The sequence below is a fragment of the Dipodomys merriami genome, unplaced genomic scaffold, assembly GCF_024711535.1.
Source record: "Dipodomys merriami isolate MVZ:Mamm:240054 unplaced genomic scaffold, mDipMer1.0.p SCAF_1, whole genome shotgun sequence".
Taxonomy (NCBI): domain Eukaryota; kingdom Metazoa; phylum Chordata; class Mammalia; order Rodentia; family Heteromyidae; genus Dipodomys; species Dipodomys merriami.
This window is the reverse complement of record NW_027202270.1, coordinates 58979822-59006684: the sequence shown is the minus strand read 5'-3', so window position 1 is coordinate 59006684 and position 26863 is coordinate 58979822. Positions and strand designations below refer to the sequence as shown.

The window sequence follows — 26863 nt, the reverse complement described above, 5'->3', positions numbered from 1 at the left end:
AACAAAACAAAAAACAAAACAAAAATACTCTTGGTAATTGAAAATTATGTCCAACAAATAATAGATTATTTGTAAACAAAAATATCTCACAACCAATTAAAGTTGAAACTGTGGCCTTATGCATTTAAAGCTGTATTAGATGTAGACAATGAGTCACAAGAATATAGACTTTCTAAACTGCCTATCCTCATCTATTGTATTTCTCCCATTTAGGTTAAACATACATTGACTTCCTGTATTATACCCTCTTTGCATCTGTGCATTCTAAAATACATGTCTTATTTTATGTACAGAGACTACAGAATCACATGACATGACTAGGTACAAAATGCCAAAACTAACACAGGCTTTCTTATCAAAATTAGTCTACTCTGGAATTCTAGAAAATGTTCTCCACAGTGATACAGTGTTTAATTTCCTTGAATTCCCCATTCTAAAGAAAGAACAGTAGCAAATCAATGCATTAAAAAAAAGAACAACAAAAAACAGTTAACAACTTTGGCAAGAAAGTAATATGCATGTCAAGGAAATTTTTACAAAGTGAAAAAATTAACATCTAAAACTTCTGAATACCCTGCAAACTATGAATTCTCAAAACTCACTAATTAAAAGTTCTTCTCAGAAAATAAACCTCAAATTGACTGAACAGGGACAAATAGGGCAAAGAAAATTAGGGATTCAGATCTAAAGCTGAGATCAACAGAGCCAAGAGACCTTAAAAATATATTTTTTCATGAAATTGTCCCCTGATTAAACTTTCCCACTTATAAGATCAGGAAAATTGGTGCTATGTGAAAGAAATAGATGAAAATAATAATACAAAATAATTAATGTTGTGAGGCTACGGACAATAAGGAGTAAAACATCTCTGTAAATAATATTAAGAGACTAAAAATTTCCATTGACAGAATAGAGGAAAATGGTAATCTAATTATTCAAAAGAAACTGAAACAAATGCCCTAGATTACATAATATAGAAAAAAAGTAAGTCAAATTCAGTCAAACTCTGAAATGAGATCCTAGAATGTAAAATTTTTAAATAAAGAATAAAAAACTCAAATTAATAATGAAAAACTTTCTCTCTTTTTCTTTCTTTCTTTCCTTTTTCTTTTACTCTTTCTTTCTTTTCCTTTTTTCTTTCTTTCTCTCCCTTCCTTCCTTTCTTCCTTCCTTCCTTTCTTCCTTTCTCTCCCTTCCTTCCCTCCTTCCTTCCTTCCTTTCTTTCTTCTTCTCTCTCCCTTCCTTCCTTTCTTCTTCTCTCTCCCTTCCTTCCTTCCTTCCTTCCTTCCTTCCTTCCTTCCTTCCTTCCTTCCTTCCTTCCTTTCTTTCTTTCTTTTTTCTTTCTTTCCTTCTTTCTTTCTTTCTTCCTTTCTTTCTTTCTTTCTTTTCTTTCTTCCTTTCTTTCTTCTTTCTTTCCTTCTTTCCTTCTTTCTTTCTTTCTTCCTTTCTTTCTTTCTTTCTTTTCTTTCTTCCTTTCTTCCTTTCTTTCTTTCTTTCTTTCTTTCTTTCTTTCTTTCTTTCTTTCTTTCTTTCTTTCTTTCTTTCTTTCTTTCTTTCTTTCTTTCTTTCTTTCTTTTCATGGGGCTTAAACATGGTTGCTGGTCACTGTCCCTGAGCGTTTTTGTTCAAGGCTAGCACACTACCACTTTGAGTCACAGCTACACTTCCAGTTTTCTGGTAGTTAGTTGGAGATCAGAATCTCACAGACTTTCAGACCTAGGCTGGCTTTAAACCATGATCCTCCCATCTTAGCCTCCTGAGTAGCTAGGATTACAGGCAGAAGCTATTGGCACCCAGCAATAATGAAAATTTTATGGAAAAATAGTACACCTACATCATAAAGAGTTTACTAGAAAAAATAATTTATTTTTAAATAAAGAAGATATTTAAATTGAATTATTTAATCAAAAGTAACATATAGAGAATAATCAACAAGATTAAAAATTTTATTTCCTAAATAGGAAAATACAATGAAGCAAATTTATCATTTATAACTCTAGTTCAAGGAAACTTTGTGAAAATAACATTGAAAGTACATTATAATATGAAATATTACTTATCTAAATGAGTAATATATAATAAAATATCAAGATATATTATGGTGAAAGCTACTGTCTAAAAGGAAATGCACTCTTTGCCTGACTTATGTAACTACAACACCTCTGCTTTTAGCATTTTCAAAACAAACTAACAAACAAAAAAAAACTATTAGACTCCAAGGAATTAAAGTTATCTTACTTTTGAAAATAAAAAGGGAACAAACCCCAGATTATCATCAGAGTTGTCAAAAGTGATCCTTTATGCTGGAAATAAATTAGCAGCACTTTATAAATACTCGAAGAAAAGTATTGTCAGCAAGGACTTCTCATCTTCCAAACTGATTTTCAACCTGAAAGGCTAGAGATGCCTGTCAACACAACAGAACTCATAGGTAATGTTAATCATTTGCTTATTTTCCATGTCCAAACTTTGCACATTTCTTAAATTCTTTTCTCCTTGATAGGTCTTATCTAAATCAACTGAAAATCTTATAGCTTTACAAATTTTAAATTTGACCTCTCCTTTCCCATCAGTATTCTTTTGTTCCAAACAATAATGCTGTCTTGCTGGCCATAATAGAGTAGACTCTCATTAATGTCTAATCTGTTCTCTGCATTCTAGCTGGAATAAGCTAATATTATAGCATGCTAACATTCCAAAACTTCTGATTCTTTAAATTTCTTAGTCTTGAATATCTCTTCAGACTGCCCCCTTGCTTTTTCCTTTCCAGCCCCTTCATTAGCCTATCATTTTAGTTATCTCCAACTACATGGCTTGCTCAGCTAGTCTTCTGCCTGGAATGCTTTTCCATATATGGAAATATTGCTGATCTCTTATTTGCATATCTTTCCAAGTGTTGAACTTATAATAAGGTGGTCTTATTTGGGTTCCCTTTTCAATATGGCACCAATTCCTTGTTTTGTATACTTTCCCTGCATTTTTAAGAATTCTTGATTGTCTAACATTATTACAGATTTATTTGTTGCACTATGTCCTTCTTAAGTGTTAATTTCATCATGAGATGACAAATTCTATTTGTTTAAGACCAAATACAGCTGACCATAAACTATTCATTTTCTCAATAATGCTGCTTGATTGAGTTAATGAAACCATATTACAGATTGAAATAATACTAAAAATTTGTGCATTATACAAAGTTGATCAATAATAGTTTGTTATATAAGACAACATATTTGAGCAGTCTTCTTTTTTTTCCACAGTCCTGAGTCTTAAACTCAGGTCCTGGGCACTGTCTCTGATTCTTTTGCTCAAGGCTACCACTCTACCCCTTTGAGCCACAGCACCACTTCCAGCTTTTCTATATATGTGATGCTGAGTAAATGAACCCAGAACTTCATACATGCTGGGCAAACATGCAATAGCTCAGCCAAATCCTCAGTCCTGAGCAGCCTTCTTAAATTCTTAATTTATCATAGAAATAATGTTGTGCACCTATCTAATGTTCCTTTAAAATGTTACTATCAGATTAATACTACTGGCATCAATACAGTTTGAGATTTCTGTTGTTCAGCAAATATGCAAAGTCTTACAAACAACTCAATATATATATATATATATATATATATATATATATGTACCACTTAGAAAAAATTAATACTACTGTCATCAATACAGTTTGAGATTTCTGTTGTTCAGCAAATATGCAAAATCCTACAAACATCTCTCTCTTTCTCTCTCTCTATATATACATGCAAATACCACTTAGAAAAAAGTTCCTCTTATGAAGTTGAGAAGTTAATATGTAGATTTAAAAATTATTTAGCCCAGTGTTATGTAAACTGACCCAATTAGATATAGCACACACAGATCTATAAACTACATAAATCTGTTGACTATTACAAGCCTAAAAACTGTCCAGATGATTGTCCTGACAATTTTGATTCTAAACCATCCCATCCAATCTAAATCAGATTTAGTATATATTTGAGCACTATACCACCCGTCTGTGTTTTGCTTTTTTTTTTTTTGAGGGGGGGGTGATGAGAGGGTAGGGAGGGCCGGGATGGTAAGGGGAAACAAAGGAGGAGGCAACGATGCTTGATAAGAAATGTACTCATTACCTTACTCATGTAATTGTAACCCCTATGTACAATATTTTCACAATAAAAAAAAACTTATTAATAAAAAAAGAAAACCTAAATACTTTTCCTGAAAATACTTACTGTGTGTTCTGTCTTTTCTAATTGATTGATGCTGAGATTTCTTGATGACAGATATATGACTATGCTCTAAATTCTAGAACAGGTCTTGGTCATGCTGTGCAGCTGTCTCTTGTTTTCAAAAAGTGTGAACTTTGACCTCCATTTTACTCATTTCCTCATTGGTGGCTCAAAAGAAATCATACCATTTTGCCCAGTGCCAGAAACCAGTACTTGACCATTAGGTTCTGAACCACAGGAAAAATGAATTGTATAAACCTCATCCATCTGATCATGTAACCTTGATCCTTATCAAAAAGTATAGATAGCTAGAAATAGACAAATAATTTTACTGAATGAACTTTAAAATATGCCTGTTTTAATATAGAGTCAGAAATAACAAATTTCAAAAGCAAAGTAGACAAATAAAAATATTTGTTTGGGCTGGGAAGGTGGCTTAGTTGTAGAGCTCTTGCCTTTCATGCATGAGGCCCTGGGTTCGATTCCTCAGCACCACATAAGCAAAAAGAAAAAAGCCGGAGGTGGCGCTGTGGCTCAAGTGGTAGAGTGCTAGCCTTGAGCTGAAGAGCTGAGGGACAGCTCCCAGGCCCAGAATTCAGGCCCCACAACTGGATCCCCCCCCCAAAAAAATATATATATATTTGTTTGGGACTGAGATGATGCAAAACATTCCATTTATAAGATACCTGTTTTCCTCCTCCTCCTCCTTCCCCTTCCCTCATCTCCTCCATCCTGTCTTCCCTCTTCTCCTGTTCTTGAGTTAATAACGTTGGCATTTTTCAGGCAAATAAATGGCTTTTAAAACTATATTTGGCTCAAAATATGTATTAACTTTATGATAATTATGGAACTAACAGAGTATGTTATTGTAAACCAATAACCTCTTGTCTGCACTTTAGCAATTTCATCTTGCTTTAAGGAATTTGTAATATGAAATTCCATTTAGCTTTATGACAGCTTTTTGTAAGGTCAAGCACTTCCAATTAAGTTTAGTATTAGGAAGAAAGAAGATGCCTGAATATGCCTTAGTCACAGAAGTAAACAAAGTAATTCATCTTTGTTAATATGCAAAATGCAACATGCAGTAATAAAGCAATCTAAAAAAGAAATTTGAGTATTATAGCCAGTTAGTTTTATTTTCTGGAGCACTGTAGATACATTCAAGGATACACTATGGCTATTCCAGTTGATTTTGAAAACTCCCTTAATGTTTAGAAGGATTCAAGAAGAATTCATCTTTTATAGCATATGAACATTTTCTTCTTCTCTGATACTACATTGTAAACAAGGAATAACTTTTGATTCTAATTCCAAAGCTATTGCAGTTCAATTTTACTATAGAAGTTTAGAAACATACTTAAGACTAGGACCAGACAGATAAGGAAAATTAATATTTAAAGCAACATATTCTTGGTAAAATTTCATTCACAAACTTGTATTATTTAGTTAACTGTCTATAACATCAGAAAGTTGTTGACTTACTGACTTATGTTTTACTCTTCCTTTGTTGATATGTGTGTTCCCTTTAGATAAGGAATGTTGAAACCAATCAATGTTTAGACAACATGGGCCGCAAGGAAAATGAAAAAGTGGGAATATTCAACTGCCATGGCATGGGAGGAAATCAGGTAAGCATTTAACTTTCTTTTGAAAAAATCAGCTTCTTACTTAAGGGGAAAACATTATTATGACTGTGTAAGCCATCACTCATATGCTATGAATAATAACATCTTAATAAATGAACATGTATACAAATCAAAAGTTAATCTGGCTATTTTATTGTCCAAATATTATTAATTGATTGATTGATTGATTGTTACTAGGGCTGAAACTCATCCTTTGCCAAGCAGACACTCCACTACTTCTTTTCCTCCAGCTCTATATAATTGTCCAAGTGTTTTACGAGAGCACTGCAAAATCAAATAAAAAAGACACAAATGTCACCCAGGCTCCAGTTAATGAAGACAGGAAAATACATTAGATGCAACTCATTTTATCATAATGAAAAAGGAGGAATGTAATCTGTTATGAACTGAACAAAATAATTTCAAAAAATGCAATGTTTGTGCAATTGTTATTGTTTTATTTTTTTGTTAAATTTTTCACATATCACAATTTCTAGACCTCTTTCAATTCCGGTAAGTTATTTAAATGTCTGAATCAGCACTGAAGTCTTCTAACAGCTCTAGAATAATGTTTCTATGTGACAATGCAGTTACAAGCAGAAACATATGAGAATATCACAAGGATTCTGTGCTATCTAGAAGCACTGGCAAGTTGCTCTTTGAGGGCCACCTAGAGGCTGCTTGTTGGTGAGTCATCTTGCAATCATGGCAGCGGGTAGACTTTTTGAATTTTGAGAGGTAGAATTTGAAATTCCTGGGGACTTTAATAACAGAACAGAAATAGCTGATCTTCTGAAGACACGGTATTTGCAAATTTGTTAGCAACAAAGCACTGAGTTCTCCCCCACCACCTTGCCACCAGAGTTATTCTACCCAGCACATGTCAACAGTCTATTATAGGAATACATGTTAATTCTGGAACTTTCAAACAAAAAAATGACCCTGTTGAATTTTATCCTATGGGGACTGTATGACTCAATGAACATAAAAAGGAGTTTTTCCCTCTAAATTAAAAAAAAATTAAAAAATCCTAAATCATGTCTCAGGCTAAATGATTTCTGATGAATTCATCTGGAAAATGCAAAAGCTTAACTATCAGAATACTAACTTGTATGGAGGTTGAATTTTCTTGTGCAATAGAACTCTGAAAATAATTGTACAATGACATTTGTTTATATTTTACATCTTCCATTTAAAAAGAAATAAACATAAATTTTATATCTTTCTCTTCTCTAATCATTAAATTACTTTTATCATCAGCTGGTCAAAAAAGGACTATGAAAAAGCTGTTCTTGTGTACACATCCAAAAAGAAAAGATAATTCAGTATAGAGAAAAACTATTAAGTATATTCCTCTATGGTAGTTACAAATAGGTTACTTGAGCACCCTATTTATGAAAAGAAAAAAAAAAAGGACTGACCTAAATGCCAATGGCTCACACCTATAAGCCTTAGCTACTCAGGAAGATGAGATCTGAGGATCTGGGTTTGAGGCCAGCCTGGGGAAGGAAAGTCCATGAGACCCTAATCTCTGGTTGACTATCACAAAAAGCCAGAAGAAGAGCCAAAAAGCTCTGGAACAGCATCAAGATAGAGTTCAAGCTCAGGACCCACATACATACACAAAGGAAGAAAAGAAAGGGAGGCAGGAAGGCAGGAAGGCAAGAAGGAAGGAAGGAAGGAAGGAAGGAAGGAAGGAAGGAAGGAAGGAAGGAAGGAAGGAAGGAAGGAAGAAAGGAAGGAAGGAAGGAAGGAAGGAAAGAAGGAAGGAAGGAAAGAAGGAAGGAAGGAAGGAAGGGAGGGAGGGAAGGAAGGAGGGAGGGAGGGAGGGAGGGAGGGAGAGAAGGAGGGAGGGAGAGAGAGAGGGAGGGACGGAGAGAGAGGGAGGAAAGAAAGGAAAATACAAAGATCTAAGTAGTTTACCTCACACTTGGCTGCTTTGTAAGTCTCTTATTACAGGTGTTGAGAGATCACTCAAAAATGAATTTATAATCTCATAACCTATTTAACTGACTATGAGGGGAAAACAGTTAATCATCTAATCTACACCACTACTAGCTATGCCATTTGCCTTGAAGAAGCTCTTCAGTTTGTTGCAATACCATTTACTCAGTCTGTCTTTGATATGTTGTGATTCTGAATGCCAAATTCTGAATTCCTCATTTCTGGTAGTTGAAATGTACCTATAAATCAGTAAGTAAATACCGTATATGGTAAAAGACCAAAAGTACACTGGGACAATTTAAATTATACAAGTTTCTAGACAGTCCACAGTTAGATCAAAGGAGGATATTCATAGGAGCAGACCACAAAAGCTAAATAGCTAGGTTCATAGGATCATATAATATAATATTTTACAAAATGAACTACAAGAAAGGAAAAATGTTTTTGTTGTAGTTGTTGCTGTATTTGTTGTTATCCTTTCCTTTTGTCTTGTTTGTTAGTTTATTTTGTCTTTGGGAAGGGAAAGGATGGCACAGAAAAGGTTGGACAAAAGGTGAAAAAATACAGTAATGGTACTCACTAGACACTTTGGAAAATGCACTATATAACTTGTGTGGGGGAGGGAGGGAAAAACTGGGAGAGTAAAGGAAGAGGTGACATAGTCCCAAAAGAAATGTACTAATTAGCTGACTTATGCAACTGTAACCTCTCTGTATATCACCTCTACAATAACAATAAAATATTTTTTCAGCTGTAATACTTCCTTCAGTGTTGTTTAGCTAATAACAACATGATGCTTGTCTTGTTAGTCTATATCATATCATGAAAAAGCTATACCATTGCATAAAATCCTATTCCTGTGATTTCTGCTTTGTTTCAATTCAATATTTCTAAACTAATTAATATAAAGGGTCTTGGTTAAATTTTTGTCTTGCTCAGTTTACAAAAGAATAGATTTTGGAGTTTTATTCTCAGACTAACCCTTTATATTTTTATTGCTATCCTTTTATGTTGCCATGGCAACAACATCTATTTGGATACTTATCTAGATTTGAATTTTTGCAAGTAGCCCCCAGCCCATAGATACATTCAAACTCTCCCATTTGCTTTTGTGCAAGTCCTAAAAATGCTAACATCATATACATTTCTAAAAGAAAACACTTCTAAAGTCAAACACTTGTTGACAAGTGTATTTTATCTGTTTCTCCTTAGGCAGTAGTCTTTGCCTCTTATGTCCTTAGAGGCATTAGGAGAAACATTTCAGTATTTCAGTTCTTCTTTTAAATATTTTCCTTAAAACTCAAATATCAACAAGTACAACGTTGAACTGATAGAATGTTCCCCCTGTGAAAATACTGCAAAAACAAGCCAGCAATAGAAACTTGTTACTAAATTTGACACTTGATCATCCTGAAATTCTCTTTTTAAAACCCTATAACATGCTCTGTTTCAAACAATAATAATAGGTGGTACTGGTAGGTTATGCCTGTAAAATCCTGGCTGCTCAGAAGGCTGAGATCTGAAGATTGTGGTTCAAAGCCAGTTCAGGCAGGATAGACCGTAAAACTGTTATCTCCAATTAACCACAAGAAGCCAAAAGTGGAGCGGTAGTGGTAGCACACTAGCCTTGAATACAAAAATTTAGAAACAACCTTTCTTTGTTTTGTTGTGTTTCTGGGTCTCCTTGGCCTGTGCCAGTGAGACCTAGGGTTTCTCCTATTCCATCTTGTAATGTTTTCAGGTTGTCTGCTTTGACTCCTAGGTCTTTGATCCATTTGGAATTGATTCTGGTGCAAGGTGATATATAAGGATCTAGCTTTAGTTTTCTACATGTAGTTAACCAATTTTGCCAGCACCATTTACTGAAGAGGCTGTCTTTCTTCCATTCTATGTTTTTGTAGCTGGCTACATGTTTTAGTAGATGGCTACAGGTCTGTGGGTTCATTTCTGCGTTTTCAATTCTATTCCATTGGTCCTGAGGTCTGTTCTTGTACCAGTACCAAGCTGTTTTGATTACTATGTCTTTGTAGTAGAGTTTGAAATTTGATATTGATATTCCTCCAGCACTGTTAAGAAAGGCTGGACAAATGAGATTGCATGAAATTGCAGAGCTCCTGCATGACAAAGGACATAGCTAGCAAGATCAATAGAAAGCCCCAGATTGGGAGAAGATCTTTACTAACCATACAATGGACAAGGGTCTCATATCTAAAATATACCTGGAACTCAAAAAAATTAAATCTCCCAAGAACAAATCCTCAAAGAAACAACTGCCCAATAAATAAGTGGGCTAAAGACTTAAAGAGAAACTTCTCTGAAGAGGAAAGAAGGATGGCCAATAGACACATGAAGAAATGTTCAACCTCTCTAGCCATAAAAGAAATTCAAATCAAAACAACACTGAGATACCATCTCACCCCAGTTAGAATGGCTATAATTGACCCATTGCAACAATGAGATGTACAAGTCATTATGTCGAAAAATGAACTTTACAACTTTGTTGGAGGGGCGGGGAGGATCGGGTGGGAGGAAGGGGGAAATATGGGAAGGGATAGGAAGGGGAAACAAATAAAATAAAACAAAAATAGAACTTTAATAACAACAGATACTGGAGGGGATGTGGACAGAAAAGAATCTGATTGCATTGTTGGTGGAAGGGTAAACTTGTTCAACCACGTTGAAAAGTAGTTTGGAGGTTCCTCAAAAAACTCCACATAGAGCTCCCCTAAGACCCAGCAATCCCATCTTTGGGCATTTACCCAAATGATCACAAACAAGACCATACTAAAGCTACCAGTACAACTATGTTTATTGAAGCATTATTTACCATAGTTAAGATAGGGAACCAACCCAGATGCCCCTTAGTAGATGAATGGATCAAGAAAATGTATATATATACAATGGAATTCTATGCTTCCATCAGAAGGAATGACATTGCCTCATTTGTTAGGAAATGGAAAGACTTGGAAAAAATTCTATTAAGTGAAGTAAGCCAGGCCCAAAGAAACATAGGTCCCATGGTTTCTCTTATTTGGAATAACTCGAATATGTCTGAGACAAGCAGAAAAGTTCAGATAAGATGATTTTAGGTGAAATGAACCCCAAGATAAGGACTCAACTGGTTTTTCCTTCTTGGTATGTATTCTAACATATTTATAAGATATTTCTTTGTTGCTTTGTATGTCCCTCCACCATGGTATAACCCCTGTTTTCACTGTATTTGATGTTGGTATAATTTGTGGAAGGGAAGGGAAAAAACAAATTGTTTAAATAGGGATACAGGTGGACTCATCACAACAATGAGATGTATAAGTCGTTATGTCGAAAAATGAACTTTACTACTTTGGGGTGGGATGGAAGGGCAGGGATGGTAACGGGGGAGAAAGGAGGAGGCAACTATGCTTGATAAGAAATGTTCTTATTACTTTGCTCATGTAATTGTAACCCCTTTGTATGGTATTTTCTCAATAAAAATACTTATTATAATTTTAAAAATTTAGATAGCACCTAGGCACTGATTCAGGCCTCAGGAGCAGCACACATGCGCACACTCATACACGTTTCTATTTTTTCTTGAAATACTTTGTTTGGTAACTTTATATGGAGCATTCAATTCTTCCAAAAGAACTAGAACAAAAGGAAACTGCCATAAATTTTGACAAGTGGAAAGAATTTAAATTTTGCTGATAGGCACTATATTATTGGAAATGATTGAATGATCTTCTCTATTTCTGCAGAGGACATAAATTCCTGGAAGTAGTTCTTCATGTGTTCATCCCCCTCCTCAACCACTCCATGGACTCTGGAATATATTACTAATTAAGTACTTTCCATTTTGATAGGCATCCAAATTGACCTTGACATTAAACTGATTTTTATTTTCTTCTCTGTTAACAGTCATCTAAATTTGATTCCTTACATACATAGATTTCACTCCTAATATAATATTGGGCACCAAATTCTGAGGCCTGTAGGTAAAAATGTTTCTTATCTCATATTAGATTCTCTTTATATCAAACATCTCTTACATGTTCTTTCATCTGTTTGGTTAAAATACCTATCAGCCAGGCACAGGTGGCCACACCTATAGTACTAGCTTCTCAGGAGTCTGAGATCTGAGGCTCTCGGTTGGAAGCCAAGGCAAGAATGTAGGAATGTCCAAAAGATTCTCATCTCCAATTAACCAGAAAACTGAAAGTGACACTGAGACTCCAAGTGGTAGAGTGCTAGCCTTGAATGAAAAATCTCAGAGATAGAGCCCAGGCTCTGAGTTCAAGCCCCACGACCAATAACCTAAACCACAACAACAACAAAAAACAAAAAAACAAAAAAAAAAAAACCAACCCCTCCTCAAAAAAACAAAACAAAACAAAACCTTATCATCCATGACTATGTCCAATTCTATAGCATGGTTATATCATGCACAACTATATCACTCATACTGTATTACACCCAAAATTTCCAGCAATTTACTACCCAAAGAATAGAGTCCAAACTTTTTAATATCATATACAAAACTCAAAGTTTTATAACCATCAGACTTTCCAGCTTTATCTAACTTGATATTCCCTGTGCAAAATACTTATGTGCAATAATTTCCCATTCTCTGCATGGCTTAAGCATTTTCAAATCTCTCTCTTTTTTTTTTTGCGGTCGTGGGGCCTGAGCTCTGGGCGTAGGCGCTGTCCCTCAGCTCTTCAGCTCAAGACTAGCGATCTACCACTGGAGCCACAGCTCTACTTCTGCATTTTCAAATCTCTCCCACTCACTTTTCCAATTGGGTTATTATTTCCATCCTGCTGTACTTCCATACTTGCAATCATTCCTATTCTGTGAGCTAGTCTTTTGCTAGCAGATTTTCTACTTTGCACAGGACATTTTCAATCGATAAACCATAACTTATTTGATATTCCATTATTTAATACACAAGATTATTCTCAAATTTTTGTTATCTAGAGAAAGCTCAATATCTTTATGCTTGAAATCTGGTAAATATCCATATTGACTCTTTAAGAACTAAGCAATAAATCATCTTGTGAAATTGAAAGCTTTACATTACAAGTTTTTACTACTTAGACACAAAATGTCCCTCCTCTTTATAAAGTTTCATAATTTTATAGGAACACTGGCTAGAACAAGGAAGGCCATCATGATATATACTCCCTTAATGATTTCCTGTTTAATTCTCGAAATGAATTTTACCCTGGCTTTATTGGGGATGAATGCAATGAAAACTTTGGTTGCTTAGTAGAACACATGAAGGGGAGAAGCCAGTTTAAAGTCAGTTAGATTTGAAAAGTTATTTCTATTTACTTTATGTACATTGATTACCAATTACAGTCCATAGGCTGGTAATCACAGTAGCCAGTCCTAACTTTATTTTTCTTTTCAGCTCTGGTAGTACTATGGTATTGTACATTTTGCTCAAATTGTATTTGTAGCAGGATCAATTTTATGTTGTTTAAAACATATTTCTAATGTGTCTGTGCATGAAACAAACTTAAAAATTTAAAGTTAACATTTAAGAAATTAAAATTGCAAATTTCTAAATCATAGTTTTACTTAATTTTTGACTGGGTTAAAATCTTCTGTCATGTACAGACCCTGTATCATGAATGTTGCAAATATTTTTCTGACTTGGACAGAATATATTTTATATAAAAACTTATAGCGAGCTTTGATATTCCACTCAATGATTTCTTATGTGCTTTATCTTTTTGATATGGAAATATAATTCTTATTTTTAAATAGTACTTTTAAGTAGTATCTATACCATCCTAAAGAGAGAATGTCAAAATTGGTCATTTTCAGTCTTACTGACATATACTGTATCTTTTCAAGTAGGAGCACAAATTTTAACTTAAGTGTGCATAAAATATATTTATAATTATTTACAAATTAGGTTATGATAGTATATATTAAATAAACATTTTACCTTGAAATCAGCTATTAATATAAAGATTATAAAAATGTCATAATGTGTTCCTTATGAATTGAAACACCTCTTCAGTCAAAAAGGAAACAAAGCAACCTTTATACACATTATAGTTCTTACTTCTAAATTCAAACAAATAAACTAATGCAAAAATATTCATATTTTAGAAAATGCATTTGTAATGTTTTTCTTTCCCGGAGGCACTCATTTTGAAAGAGCTAAAATGTACATGGAAACATTTCATGTAATTTATTACAGTGAATGAAACAGCCATTTTTCAAGGTAGCAAGCCTAGGGAAACTTATGCTAGACATTTATTTAAACCCTGTTTCCTGGAAGATAAAGAAGAGATCATCCAGGTAGCAACTCTATTTTTATAGAAATTTCTTTTCCTCATCTAAAATTTTATTATTTATACAAGAAGAATCTAACGTTATGACAGATATATTAAAAATTCTAAGAGTAAACAGAATTTCTCTTTTCAGAAACACTCCTAGAGAAAGCTTATTTTAGTAATGCATTCCAATGCATCCACAGATTGTAATGAATACATTCATTCAACAGATACATATTTATTTGAAAGTTTGAATTTTTATAAGTGCTATAATTACTGAGAAGCTATTTCAACAGTAATTTGTTCCCCTTTTAAGAAGTTTGCGCAGTGGAATTAAAACTTACCAGGGATTTCAAAAGTCAATTTGCAAGTAAAATTAAATGGCCTATGAGGACAGAGGACTATCTACCATTCATTGAATGTTTAAATGAATTGGATATATGCAAGCCAGAAGCAAGGAGGCTTATCATACTTTCTATATAAGTAGGAAATTTTCCACAAACCTTTTCATCCAGTGGATAACAGAAAGAGCTCTGATCTTTGTTGGCTTATTGCCGCGGACCGGGTTCTGTCGGGACGACGGAGGATACCTAGGGGAGGAACCTGGAATAGGACGGGGAGATGGCAAACAGACAACTCACACACATTAGGAGTGGATGCTGAGTGCTGAGTGCTGAGTGCGATTTAATGCAGAGGATAACAAACTTTTATAGCAAAAAGTCTCCATAAGAAAGGGCAAAAGGTTACATAATCTTGCTGCAGGGCTTCATCCTTGGGCGGTCACCAGCTGGTAGCCTGAAAGGCACTTGTTTCCGGCTTTACCTCTATTTTTAAGAAATACAATTGGTTTCGATGATTGTCACCAATTAACCACTACTTTTTTCTATAGAGGCCTTAACTGTCCCATTAAGATCTTTCCTGTTTCTTCTTTAATAGTAAGCACCAAGGAGACTTAGATTTAGCAAGTCTCTTAGTAAATGAGGAAGTTCTTTCTCCTAAGTAGTTATCTCAGCAATTGCCATACATTCTTTCTGTTCTAGCCATGCCTACAACTTTTTGTAAATTTCTTACAATTCCTTCTGCTGGAGTGACTTTGTGAAACCCCCAATACTTTTATATTTGCTTATGGCTTGTCTACTAGCCTCCATAAGAGGGGTTTCAGGGTAGCACTTAACTCTGGTGAGTTAGTCATATTTTTAAGACACTCATCAGATATTGGAGTCGTCAACACTCTTAAGAAAGAGCTTTGAATAAGGGAACATTGACAATGAGTAAGTACAATGAACAGCAGAAACAGTAGAAGATTGATAGGCACTCTTATGAGGAGAAGAAAGACAGAAACACATCTTTTCCAGGGGTTTTGCCAGCCTTTTCCCAGGAGTAGGCCTCTTAGAAGCCCTATTCTCTGAGGTAGACTTCGGTGAAGTCCCAAAACTTGGAGACAGGTTTCTGTAAAGCCCCATTCTCTGAGGTAGACTTCAGTGAAGTCCCAAAACTCAGAGATAGGTCTCGAAGCCCCTATCATGGTCTGATAGATGGTTTCCCATGCTAAGCAGACTCTACTGGGGTCGGCGTGGCAGCTTATGCCCCAAGCAGTAGATCCAACATATACTAGGGTGGATCCTGGCACTGGTGACTCGTACATGTAACCCTAGTCAGGAGCCTGAGATCTGAGAGTTGAGGCTCAAAGCCAGCCTGAGGAAGAAAAGTCTGTGAGACTGTTATCTCCAATTAACATCTCCCTCAAAAAAAAAAAAAAAAAAAAACAACCTGGAAGTGGCTCAAGTAAGAGTACTAGCCCTGAACAAACAAAACAAAGCTCACCAGTAGAGCCAGGCCTTGAGTTCAACCCCAGGAATGGCACCAAAAAACAAAAAGAAAAAGACACAGAAAAAGATAAAAATATACTAAAAGATAAAGATATACTTCAGAATACACATCTTAGGTTGGGATGCTCTGTCAACTGAGTGGATAGTAAATACCAGAAATACATTGCTCACAGTTTTAGAAGATGAGAATTCCAAGATCCAGATTCCAGTAGGCTCATCGTCTGATGTGATGTGAGCTCATTCTCTGGTTCATGGATTTAAAACTTTGGTCATGTCTTTACAGGAACCAACTAACTAACTTTCTGTAGTCTCTCTCCCTCTCTCTCTCTCTCCCTCCCTCTCTCTCTCTCTCTCTCTCTCTCTCTCTCTCTCTCTCTCTCTCTCTCTCTCTCCCCCACCGGCCCCTCTCTCTCTCACTTAAATGGTCCTGAGCTTAAACTCTGGGCCTGGTGCTGTCCCTGAGCCTCTTTGTGCTCAAGGCTAGTGCTTTACTACTGAGGCCACAGTACCACTTTGGGCTTTTATTTTTTGGAATAGTTTATTGGAGTCTAGAATCTCAGGAACTTCCTTGCCTTGCCTCTTGCAGTGTCATGAACCACTGGTGCCCAGCTCTATAGTCTCTCTCTTTAAAAAAACAACAACAACAACATAATTTTATTGTCAAGGTGATGTACAGAAGGGTTACAGTTACATACATAAGTGAGTCCATTTCTTGTCAAACACTGTTACCCACCTCCTCATTTTTCTCCCACTTTCCCTTCCCCCAAAATGCCGCCCCCCCACAAGTTGTAAAGGTCATTTCCAACATGTTGTCTTGTGCATATCACTGTTGCATTGGTTCATCCTTTGTCCTTTATTGTTCCCCTTCCCTCCATTAATTCAGATAAACATATATACAATACGCAGGGTATCAAATAAAGTGACAACAGGGAATAAAACATAGGGGAAAATTTTTTTTTAATGGACCATAAAAGAAATAATTTCACATAGTACATTACAAACAACAACAAAGAAAAACCTCCTGTTTCTATAACTTTAAGTTCATTTCACTTACATCTTTTATGGTCATGTGTACATAGCTATTGAACTATTGTGATCCTCTTCTAGGACTATCTTATACATATACTACTTACTAAAAATGAGGGAAACCATGGAGTCTATGCTTCTTTGAGTCTGGCTTACTTCATTACAGAAAGGAATAGGAGAAAGACGGGTTCCTTGACACAGGTAAAACTTTTTTTTATTGTGAAAATAACATATAGAGGGATTAAAATTACATGGGCAAGATAATTAATACATTTCTTATGAAGCATTGTTGCCTCCTCTTTGTTTCCCATTCCCATCTCTTCCCATCTCCCACGCAGTCCCCTCCCCCTCCCCCCGCCAAAGTGGTAAAGTGCGTTTTTTGACATAACGACTTGTACATCTCATTGTTGCAATGGGTCCACCTGTATCCCTATTTAAACGATTTGTTTTTTCCCTTACCCTCCACAAATTATACCAACATCAAATACAATGAAAGCAGGGGTTATACCCTGGGAGGGACATTCAAAGCAACAAGGAAATCATCTTGTAAATATGTTAGAAACAATCCCATGAAAGAAAAAAAACATTTGAATACTTATCTTGGGGTTCATTTCACCTAGCATCAACTTATCTGACCTTTTCTGCTTGTCTTAGACATATTCTAGTTATTGCAAATAAGGGAAACCATGGAACCTATGTTTCTTTGGGCCTGGCTTACTTCACTTAATAGAATTTTTTCCAAGTCTTTCCATTTCCTAACAAATGAGGCAGTGTCATTCTTTCTGATGGAGGAATAGAATTCCATTGTGTATATATACCACATTTTCTTGATCCATTCATCTACTGAGGGGCATCTGGGTTGCTTCCATATCTTAGCTATGGTAAATAATGCTTCAATAAACATAGTTGTGCTGGTAGCTTTAGTATGGTCTTGTTTGTGATCATTTGGGTAAATGCCCAAAAGTGGGATTTCTGGGTCATAGGGGAGCTCTATGTGGAGTCTTTTGAGGAACCTCCATACTACTTTCCAAAGTGGTTGAGCAAGTTTACACTCCTACCAACAATGCAATAGGGTTCCCTTCTGGCCACATCCCCTCCAGCATCTGTGGTTATTGGAGTTCTTGATTATAGCCATTCTAACTGGGGTGGGGTGGTATCTCAATGTTGTTTTGATTTGCTAGAGAAGTTGAGCATTTCTTCATGTGTCTATTGGCCTTTCCTCTTCAGAGAAGTTTCTCTTTAAGTCTTTAGCACACTTATTTATTGGGCAGTTGTTTCTTCGAGGATTTGTTGTTGGGGGATTTAATTTATTTTTTCAGTCATGGTGCTTGAACTCTGGGCCTGGGTGCTGTCCCTCAGCTCTTCAGTTCAAGGCGAGCACTCTACCACTTGAGCACTCTACCACTTGGTTTTCTGGTGGTTTATTGGACACAGGAATCTCAAGGTCTTTCCTGCCCAGGCTGGCTTTGAAGCGCGATCCTCAGATCTCCGCCTCCTGCGTAGCTAGGATTACAGGCATGAGCCACCAGTGCCTGGTTGGGGACTTAATTTTTTGAGTTCCAGGGTATATTTTAGATATGAGACCCTTATCCGTTGTATGGCTAGTGAAGATCTTCTTTCAATCCGTGGGCTTTCTATTAATCTTGCTAGCTATGTCATTTGCCATGCAGAAGCTCTGCAATTTCATGCAATCCCATTTGTCCAACCAATCTTTGATTTGTTGTGTTTCTGAGTCTCTTTAAAGAAAGTTACAGCCAGTGCCAAGGAGACCTATGGATTCTCCTATTCCATCCTGTAATGTTACCATTGTGTCTGCTTTGACTCCGAGGTCTTTGATCCATTTGGAGTTGATTCTGGTGCAGAGTGATATATAAGGATTTAGCTTTAGTTTTCTACAAGAGATTAACCAATTTTGCCAACACCATTTACTGAAGAGGCTGTCTTTCTTCCATTCTATGTTTTATGGCACCCTTATCGAAGATTAGATAGCTATAGGTCTGTAGGTTCATTTCTGGGTTTTCAATTCTATTCCATTGGTCCTGAGGGCTGTTCATGTGCCAGTACCAAGATGTTTTGATTACTATGTATTTGTAGTAGAGTTTGAAATTTGGTATTGATATTCTTCCAGCATTGTTCTTTCTGTTAAAGATCATTTTTCCTATTCGGGGTCTTTTATTGTTCCATATGAATTTTTGGATTGCCTCTTCTATTTCCTTGAAGAATGAGGTTGGAATATTGATAGGCATTGCATTGAATTTGTAGATAGCCTTGGGAAGTATTGCCATTTTCCTAATGTTGATCCTTCCAATCCAGGAGCATGGCAGGATTTTCCACTTTCAAAGTTCTGTTTTGATTTCCTTTTTCAGGTTTTAAAGTTTTCATCATGGAAGTCCTTCACTTCTTTGGTTAAGTTAATTCCTGGGTATTTTATTTTTTTGTGGGGCTATTATGAATGGAGTTGCTTTCCTGATTTAAGCCACACTTTTCTCATTGTTGGCGTACAGAAAAGCCATTGATTTTTGAGATTTAATTTTATACCCTGCTACTTTGTCAAAGTTTTGACTCAGCTTGAGTAATTTGGGCATGGAGTCCATGGGATTCTTAAAATACAAGATCATGTCATCTGCAAAGAGGGAGAGTTTTACTTCATCTTTCCCTACTTGGCTCCCTTTTATGTTTGCATCTTGTCTTATTGCTGTAGCTAGGCATTTTAATACTAGATTGAAGAGAAGTGCAGACAGCAGACTGTTCAAAAAACTTAACAAAATTGACAGACCCTTAGCAAATCTTATCAGAAAAAGAAGAGAACACACCCAAATAAATAAACTCAGAGATGAGAATGGAAACATCACTACAGAAATAGACAAGATTCAGAACATTATAAAGGAATACTTCTCAAACCTTTATGCTAATAACTTTGAGAACTTGGCAGAAATGGACCTTTTCCTAGCAAGTATCAACATCCTGAAACTAAACCAAGATGAGTTAAACCATCTTAACAGTCCCATATCAAGCATTGAAACAGAAACAGTAATAAGAGACCTCCCATCTAAGAAAAGCCCAGGACCAGATGGTTTTACAGTAGAATTCTACAAGGCCTTCAAAGCAGAGCTCACACCACTACTCCAACTCTTCAGTGAAATTGAAAGAGAAAGTTCACTACCGAACTCATTCTATGAAGCTATCATAACCCTCATCCCAAAACCAGGCAGGGACTCATCAAGGAAAGAGAACCATAGACCCATTTCTTTGATGAACATTGATGCAAAACTTCTCAACAAAATTTTGGCAAATCGACTTCAACAATTCATCAAAAAAATCATACGACATGATCAAACAGGATTCATTTTAGGGACTGAGAAAGCTGGTTCAAGATACGCAAATCAATTAATATAATTTATCACATCAACAAGAGCAAGGATAAGAACCACATGGTTATCTCAACAGATGCAGAAAAAGCATTTGACAAGATCCAACACCCCTTTATGATGAAGGTTCTGGAAAATATTAGGAATCCAAGGAACATTCCTCAAGACAATAAAGGCTGTATATGACAAACCTACAGCCAGCATTATACTCAATGGTGAAAAACTAAAGACGTTTCCTCTTAACTCAAGAAAAAAAAAGTTTCTTAATAAAGATCGAGAGACACAACAAATCAAAGAAAGGTTGGGCAAATGGGATTGCATGAAACTGAAGAGTTTCTGCATGGCAAAGACATAGCTAACAAGATAAATATAAAGCTCATAGATTGGGAGATCTTAGCTAGGCATACAAAAGACAAGTTCCTCATATCTAAAAATATACTTAGAACTCCAAAAATTAAAGCCCTCAACACAAATCCCCAAAACAAACAACAACCCCATTAATAAATGGGCTAAAGACCTTCAGAGACTTCTCTGAAGAGAAATAAAAATGACCAATGGACACATGAAAAAAATGCTCAACATCCCTGGCCATAAAAGAAATGCAAATCAAAACAATATTGAGATTCCACCTCAACCGATTAGAAGGTCTATCATCAAGAAATCTAATAACAGCTGCTGGAGGGTATATGGCCCAAAGAGTACACTACTGAACTGTTAGTGGGAGTGTAAAATTGTTCAACAACTCTGGAAAGCAGTATGGAAGTTCCTCAAAAGACTAAATACAGAGCTCCCCTATGACCCAGCAATCCCACTTCTGGGTATTTATCCAAATGACCACAAATAAGGTCATACTAAAGCTATCAACACAACCATGTTCATTGCAGCATTATTTACCATAGCTAAGATATAGAACAAGCACAGATGCCCCTCAGTAGTTGAATGGATCAAGAAAATGTGGTATATGTATATATACACTATAATTATATGCTTCCATCAGAAAGAATGACATTGTCTCATTTGTAAATAAATGGAAAGACCTGGAAAGAATCTGCAGTTTCTTTTATAAGCAAGTTTGCTCCATTCAGAAGATCTGCTCCCTTATGACCTAATTTCCCAAATTTCAATTTTCTAATCTTGTTACATTGAGAGTGTATTTCATCACATCAATTAAAGAGCTGTCCATACATATTGAAATGATGGTAATTCAAACTTGCCTAAATTATTCGTTCAAGATATGTCTTGTTATCCTAGAGTATATACATTATAGATAGTATATGACATTATTTGAGAAAAATATCTCATAAGAATAAACATTTCATGTTGATCAGGCTGTTCAGGGTTCCTGAGATATCCATTTTTAAGTCCTTTAAACAAAAATTCATTTTCTTCCAGGAAGACTTGTTAACATGGATTAATTAGACATCAGCAAAGCCCTAGGATAGGTGATTGTGTCAATGAGTCTATCCTACCTATCATACCACTGACATTCTGGGTTCTTCACATTACACTTTCCCAAGAAACTGATCCACTTAAATTCATATAAACAGAAATTTCAGTTTATTATCTATTCCTAGCCTTCTATTCATTGTTCTAAACTGATGAAATTAACATTTCGACTTGAATGAGAAAATGCATCTTTAAAATCAATGTGTTTATACTTTCTTCATAGTTTGTCCAAAGACTTTTAGTCCTACAAGCATTCTATTCATTCATCTTTTATTTTTTCTCATATTTTATTGCTCCCTCTCTTTACTAAAATAGTAAGGCTTACAAATTCATTCTGATAATGTTTTATATATTTTTTCTCTTCTATACATTAATTATTGTACTTTCAAAGTCTGGAATTTGATTTCCTCACAATTGATTTATAGTTTTCAATGTAGTTTCTGCATAGCTACAACCTGTCTTCATCTCTAAACTACACCTATTTGGTGATGAGCTAATTATTTCTCTTAAGAAAATCACTCCTGTTAGAGAAAACAGGTAAAAAAATCTTAAGATTTCCCAGTTATTTCAAGATAAGTTAGTAGTATTTACTGTCAAAGTTCTGCACTTTCTGATCCTTACTTCTCCTTGTTATTTTAATCTCTTATTCTATACAAATATAAATATACAGTCTTTACTGCACCATCTATATTGACTCTGACTACACATTGTAAATGATGTTTTGTCATAACCTTCTATGTTTTTCTAATCCAAATCCTATCCCAATAATTGCTGTCTAGAACCACCCTCTTTTTAATCTAGTGTTGTAATTTCTGCTGTTTAATGTAAATATATTTCCTTCGTTTGAACATACAGTACTAAAAATGCTCCTCATTTACTTATTCATATGCTCCTCATTTACTTATTCATATACTATTTCTAAATTTTTTAATCTCATCCTATATGTTATCATTCAACTAGGTATGTACATAGGCATCTAAGTAAGTAGGTGTGTGTATGCTCGTCTTGTCTATACAAACTAACTTTAATCACTTCTTGAAAGGAAAAGTCATGTTAATCCTTTAAAAAAGTGCTTACCCCCCCAAAATAAAAAAGTATTACCAATAGAAATAGCTTATTCAAAGAGTAAATAATACAGAGAATTGAATGGAACTGCAGATCATGTTAAGCAAAATAAGAGAGACTCAGAAAGACAGATATTGTATGCTTTTCATTAGCAGAATCTAGATTTTAACAGCAGATATGAATATAGATGAGGAAAGAAATGGGACTATCAGGAAAGAAAAAGGCAGAAAAAAGAGGGTAGAGTAATAATGAATATAATAGAGTTCATTATACATAATTAGAAGAGTTGTTTAGGAACTTATTATCATAGATACAACTTCATGTGAGAAACAGTGAAAGTGTCCCTATGGATATGCTTGGGCATGCTGCTATGATTAGAACTTGTGATGATTAACTAATCTGACCAAAATGTCTCTTAAGATGTGATTATGGTAGGAACTTTGAGATGGAGAGATTGCCCTGATCACCTAGTAAGCACTAAGTGTGATCATGTGCATCTTTATTAGAAGGAAATTGGGGCAGAGGAAGATCTGATGCACTCAGAAGAGAAAACAATGTGGCTATCATGGAGGCAGAGCTAGGAGTGATGTGACATTCAACTAGGCATGGTTAAGAATCACGTGAAATTATGAGAAGCAAGGAAGACTTCTGTTTAGAGCCTCACAGAGGCAATGTTTCCTGCTGGTACCTTGATTTCCACCTCATCAAATTGATTTTGAATTTCCGGCCTTTGGAAATGTGAGTGAATATATTTCTAGTTGTTTTAAGCTATGAATTCTGTAGTAATTGTTTTAACAACCATAGGAAATTAATGTAGGCATTCACAAACACTTCATAAATAACTGAGTTCTCTGCTCATAAACAATTCACACCTTTGAAAAGAGGTCTAAGACCATAAGCCACTCTCATAGAGGCACATTATTTCATCTTGTCACTTCAAGAAATGAGGTGAATAGGCCAGGCACAGTGGCATACACATACCATCTCAATTGTTCAGGAAGTGAAGGTAGTTGAATCACTGCTTTCAAATAACCTCGGCCAAAAGCACTGGAACCTGTTTGAAAAAAACAATAAAATCAAGGTGGAATCTGGGAGAAAGGCTTAAGTAGTTTGCTTAGTAAACAGGAGCCTTTAGTTTATGCATCACTATCGCAAGAAAAAAATGTTGATAAGTGGAAAGGTTCTAAATGATACTTGTTCCTCAAGATATTTTACTCATAGCATGTTTGTTTTTGGAGGTTTTATATTGATTTCCCCTATTCTTGTTGCTGTTTCAGTCATCATAAAATTCTATATAAACAAAAAGAAAGAAATGAACCCCAAGATAAGGACTCAAATGTTTTTCTTTTCTTTCTTGAGATGATGGTGTCTAACATATTTATAAGACATTTCTTTGTTTCTTTGTATGTCCCTCCTCCACGGTATAACCTCTGTTTTCACTGTATTTGATGTTGACATAATTTGTCGAGGGGAAGGGATAAAACAAATAGTTTAAATAGGGATACAGGTGGGACCATTGCAACAATGAGATGTACAAGATGTTCTGTTGAAAAACAAATTTACAACTTTGTTGGGGGGGGAGGGGGAGAGGGAGAGATGGGAAAAGATGGGAAGGGAAAACAAAGGAGGAGGCAACAATGCTTGATAAGAAATGTACTCATTACATTGCTCATGTAATTGTAATACCTCTGTACGGTATTTAAAAAAGAAAAAAAGAAAAAAGTATAAAATAAAAAAAATTCTTAAATAATGGTCTCTTCAGTTAATTGTTAATATGGTCTACAAAGGATTATTTAGAAATCATTGAGAATGAGCAAATAGTCAACTTTTTAAAGAAAATAATATTATTAATTATACAACAGGAACATCTCTATAAGCCTAGAATTGATTAAAAATTGTATTCCCTGCAATTTGTGATCAGATTCTGTCCATTTTTGCCTAATCAAGAGGGTTTTCTGTCTTAATCATAGGAAAATCTATTTAACCTTCAATTTTTCTGATCAGAGTTACTCAATTTGTGAGATTGTTTTCTGCAACATTTCCTTAAAATTCAGCATTAGAATAGGTCGTTTTCAAGATTTATCTTTTCTTTTAAATATTAGAAAGCCTAGATATATGTCTCTATATAATGGCACTTGACACCTACCACCACAAATATCTTAAAAAAAAACAGGAAGAAAGAAAGAAAGAAAGAAAGAAAGAAAGAAAGAAAGAAAGAAAGAAAGAAAGAAAGAAAGAAAGAAAGAAAGAAAAGAAAGAAAGAAAGAAAGAAAGAAAGAAAGAAAGAAAGAAAGAAAGATAGAAAGAAAGAAAGAAAGAAAGAAAAGGAAGGAAACAAGGAGGGAAGGAAGGAGAAAAGGAAGGACAGAAGGAAAGAAGGAAGGCAGGGAAAGAACAAAATGTAAAATTTACATGGAACAGCCATATAACTAAGACACACTTTGATTTTTGAACTTTCTAGCTATAAATTAGCTATATGCTTCCTTATGTAAATAAATAACATAGAACAAGCCATTAATCTATAAAGTTCAAATATTCCTGAGATAATTATAATTTCTACCATGATTCTTGATGAAGGAGGGCACTTCAGGGAAAGGACTGTGGAAGCATTGAGAAATATGACCATATTGAACTTGGAGGAGCAGACAGTCTCTAACAAGACCTTGAGTAAATGGTGAGGAAGCTATGATGTGTATGTGCCCATGAAAGGACAAAAGAAATATTCTCTTGATTAATTAGTTCTGTGAACATCATCATCATCATCATCATCATCATCATCATCATCATCATCATCATCATCATCATCATCATCACCCCATGCTTCAAGGAGCTTAAAGTTAAATTATGTTTCATTTCTATAATGTATTAGAGCTAAAATGATACTCTTAAGCTTAAGGGTATTTTCAATATATATCCTTATTCTTTATTTTATTAGAACATTTATCAGAATGTTTTTAGAAATCTTCCTTACAAACTAAAATACCACATACTTTTGATAAGGCAGAAGCTATATTACTACAGCAAATTAGTAATCTCCTTCTCACATAAATACATGTATAGTTAGACTGTCATGTTTGTATGGGGACAAATCTTGATCTTACTGAAGGAGATTATGTGTGTATTTGTAAGTGTGTTCATGTGCCTACCTGTGTGAAGGTGTTGAAGATCTGCTCTCTAATAGCTAAAAAGGAAGACCAACCAGAACATATACAAAATATCTTTACTGAAATTTGAATAACCATATTATTGGTCCTACATCTTATTTCAAGAGGGCATTTTCTCTCTTCATTCATGTTGTTCTGTGACTTGAACTCTGTATTTTACTCCACAGTACCCACTGAGTCATACTTGAAGTAGGCCTACCTTGGTGAAAAGGGTAGATGATGCAATAGTTCTTTGGTGGCAAAACCCCTCTGTAGTTTCATAGGAGTTGTGGGTTCTTTCTGGCCTTCAATTTGAATCTTATGAATTCATATGAATAAACTAGATGGATACCAACTCTAATGTCCTTGGTCTGTCTTGGTGCATAAGTGAGAGTGTCAAAGCCAGATGGTTTGGGAAAGCTTTGGTCATACAACAGGAAAATTTAATCTGGAAACTGATTATTGAATGTGTTTGGAAAAGCTCACAGAATATATTGAGCAAGAAGCCAGTCACCAACACTTAAGATTTAAATAAGAAACTTGAAAATTGGATATCTGATAGGCAGCCTAAATAATTACCAAGAAGAGTATGAAAATGCTCTGGGGACACATGTAACCTTTTCATATAAGAAAGTTGATTGAAGATGATGTTCATTATATAGCAGAGTTTTTCCTACATTTACTAAAAGTATCTTTTACTTGACTGGGTCTTGGGAAGAGTTATGTGTCCCTTTGAAAATTGATAGGCTCTACGAGGTACAGTGGTTTAGGCTAGAAATCTTAGCTACTGAGGAGAAAATCAGAAGGACTGCAGTTCAAGATCAGCCTAGGCAAAAAGTTAGCAAGCTAGATACACAAATGTCATCTCAGCTACACAAATATATACAGGAAGCTATGACCTGGACATCCCAGGTAAAAAGGGAGAGCT

At 35.2% G+C, this 26863-nt stretch overlaps 1 protein-coding gene across 1 annotated transcript in view; it reads left to right on the top strand.

Annotated features, from left to right (window-relative positions):
* The window catches only part of Galnt13 (polypeptide N-acetylgalactosaminyltransferase 13), a 544599-nt gene that overhangs the window by 484055 nt on the left and 33681 nt on the right, over positions 1 to 26863 (top strand). The window contains exon 11 of the mRNA XM_070023111.1: positions 5750 to 5848. Coding sequence (XP_069879212.1) covers positions 5750 to 5848 — 99 coding nt within the window. The remainder of the gene's footprint in view (positions 1 to 5749; positions 5849 to 26863) is intronic.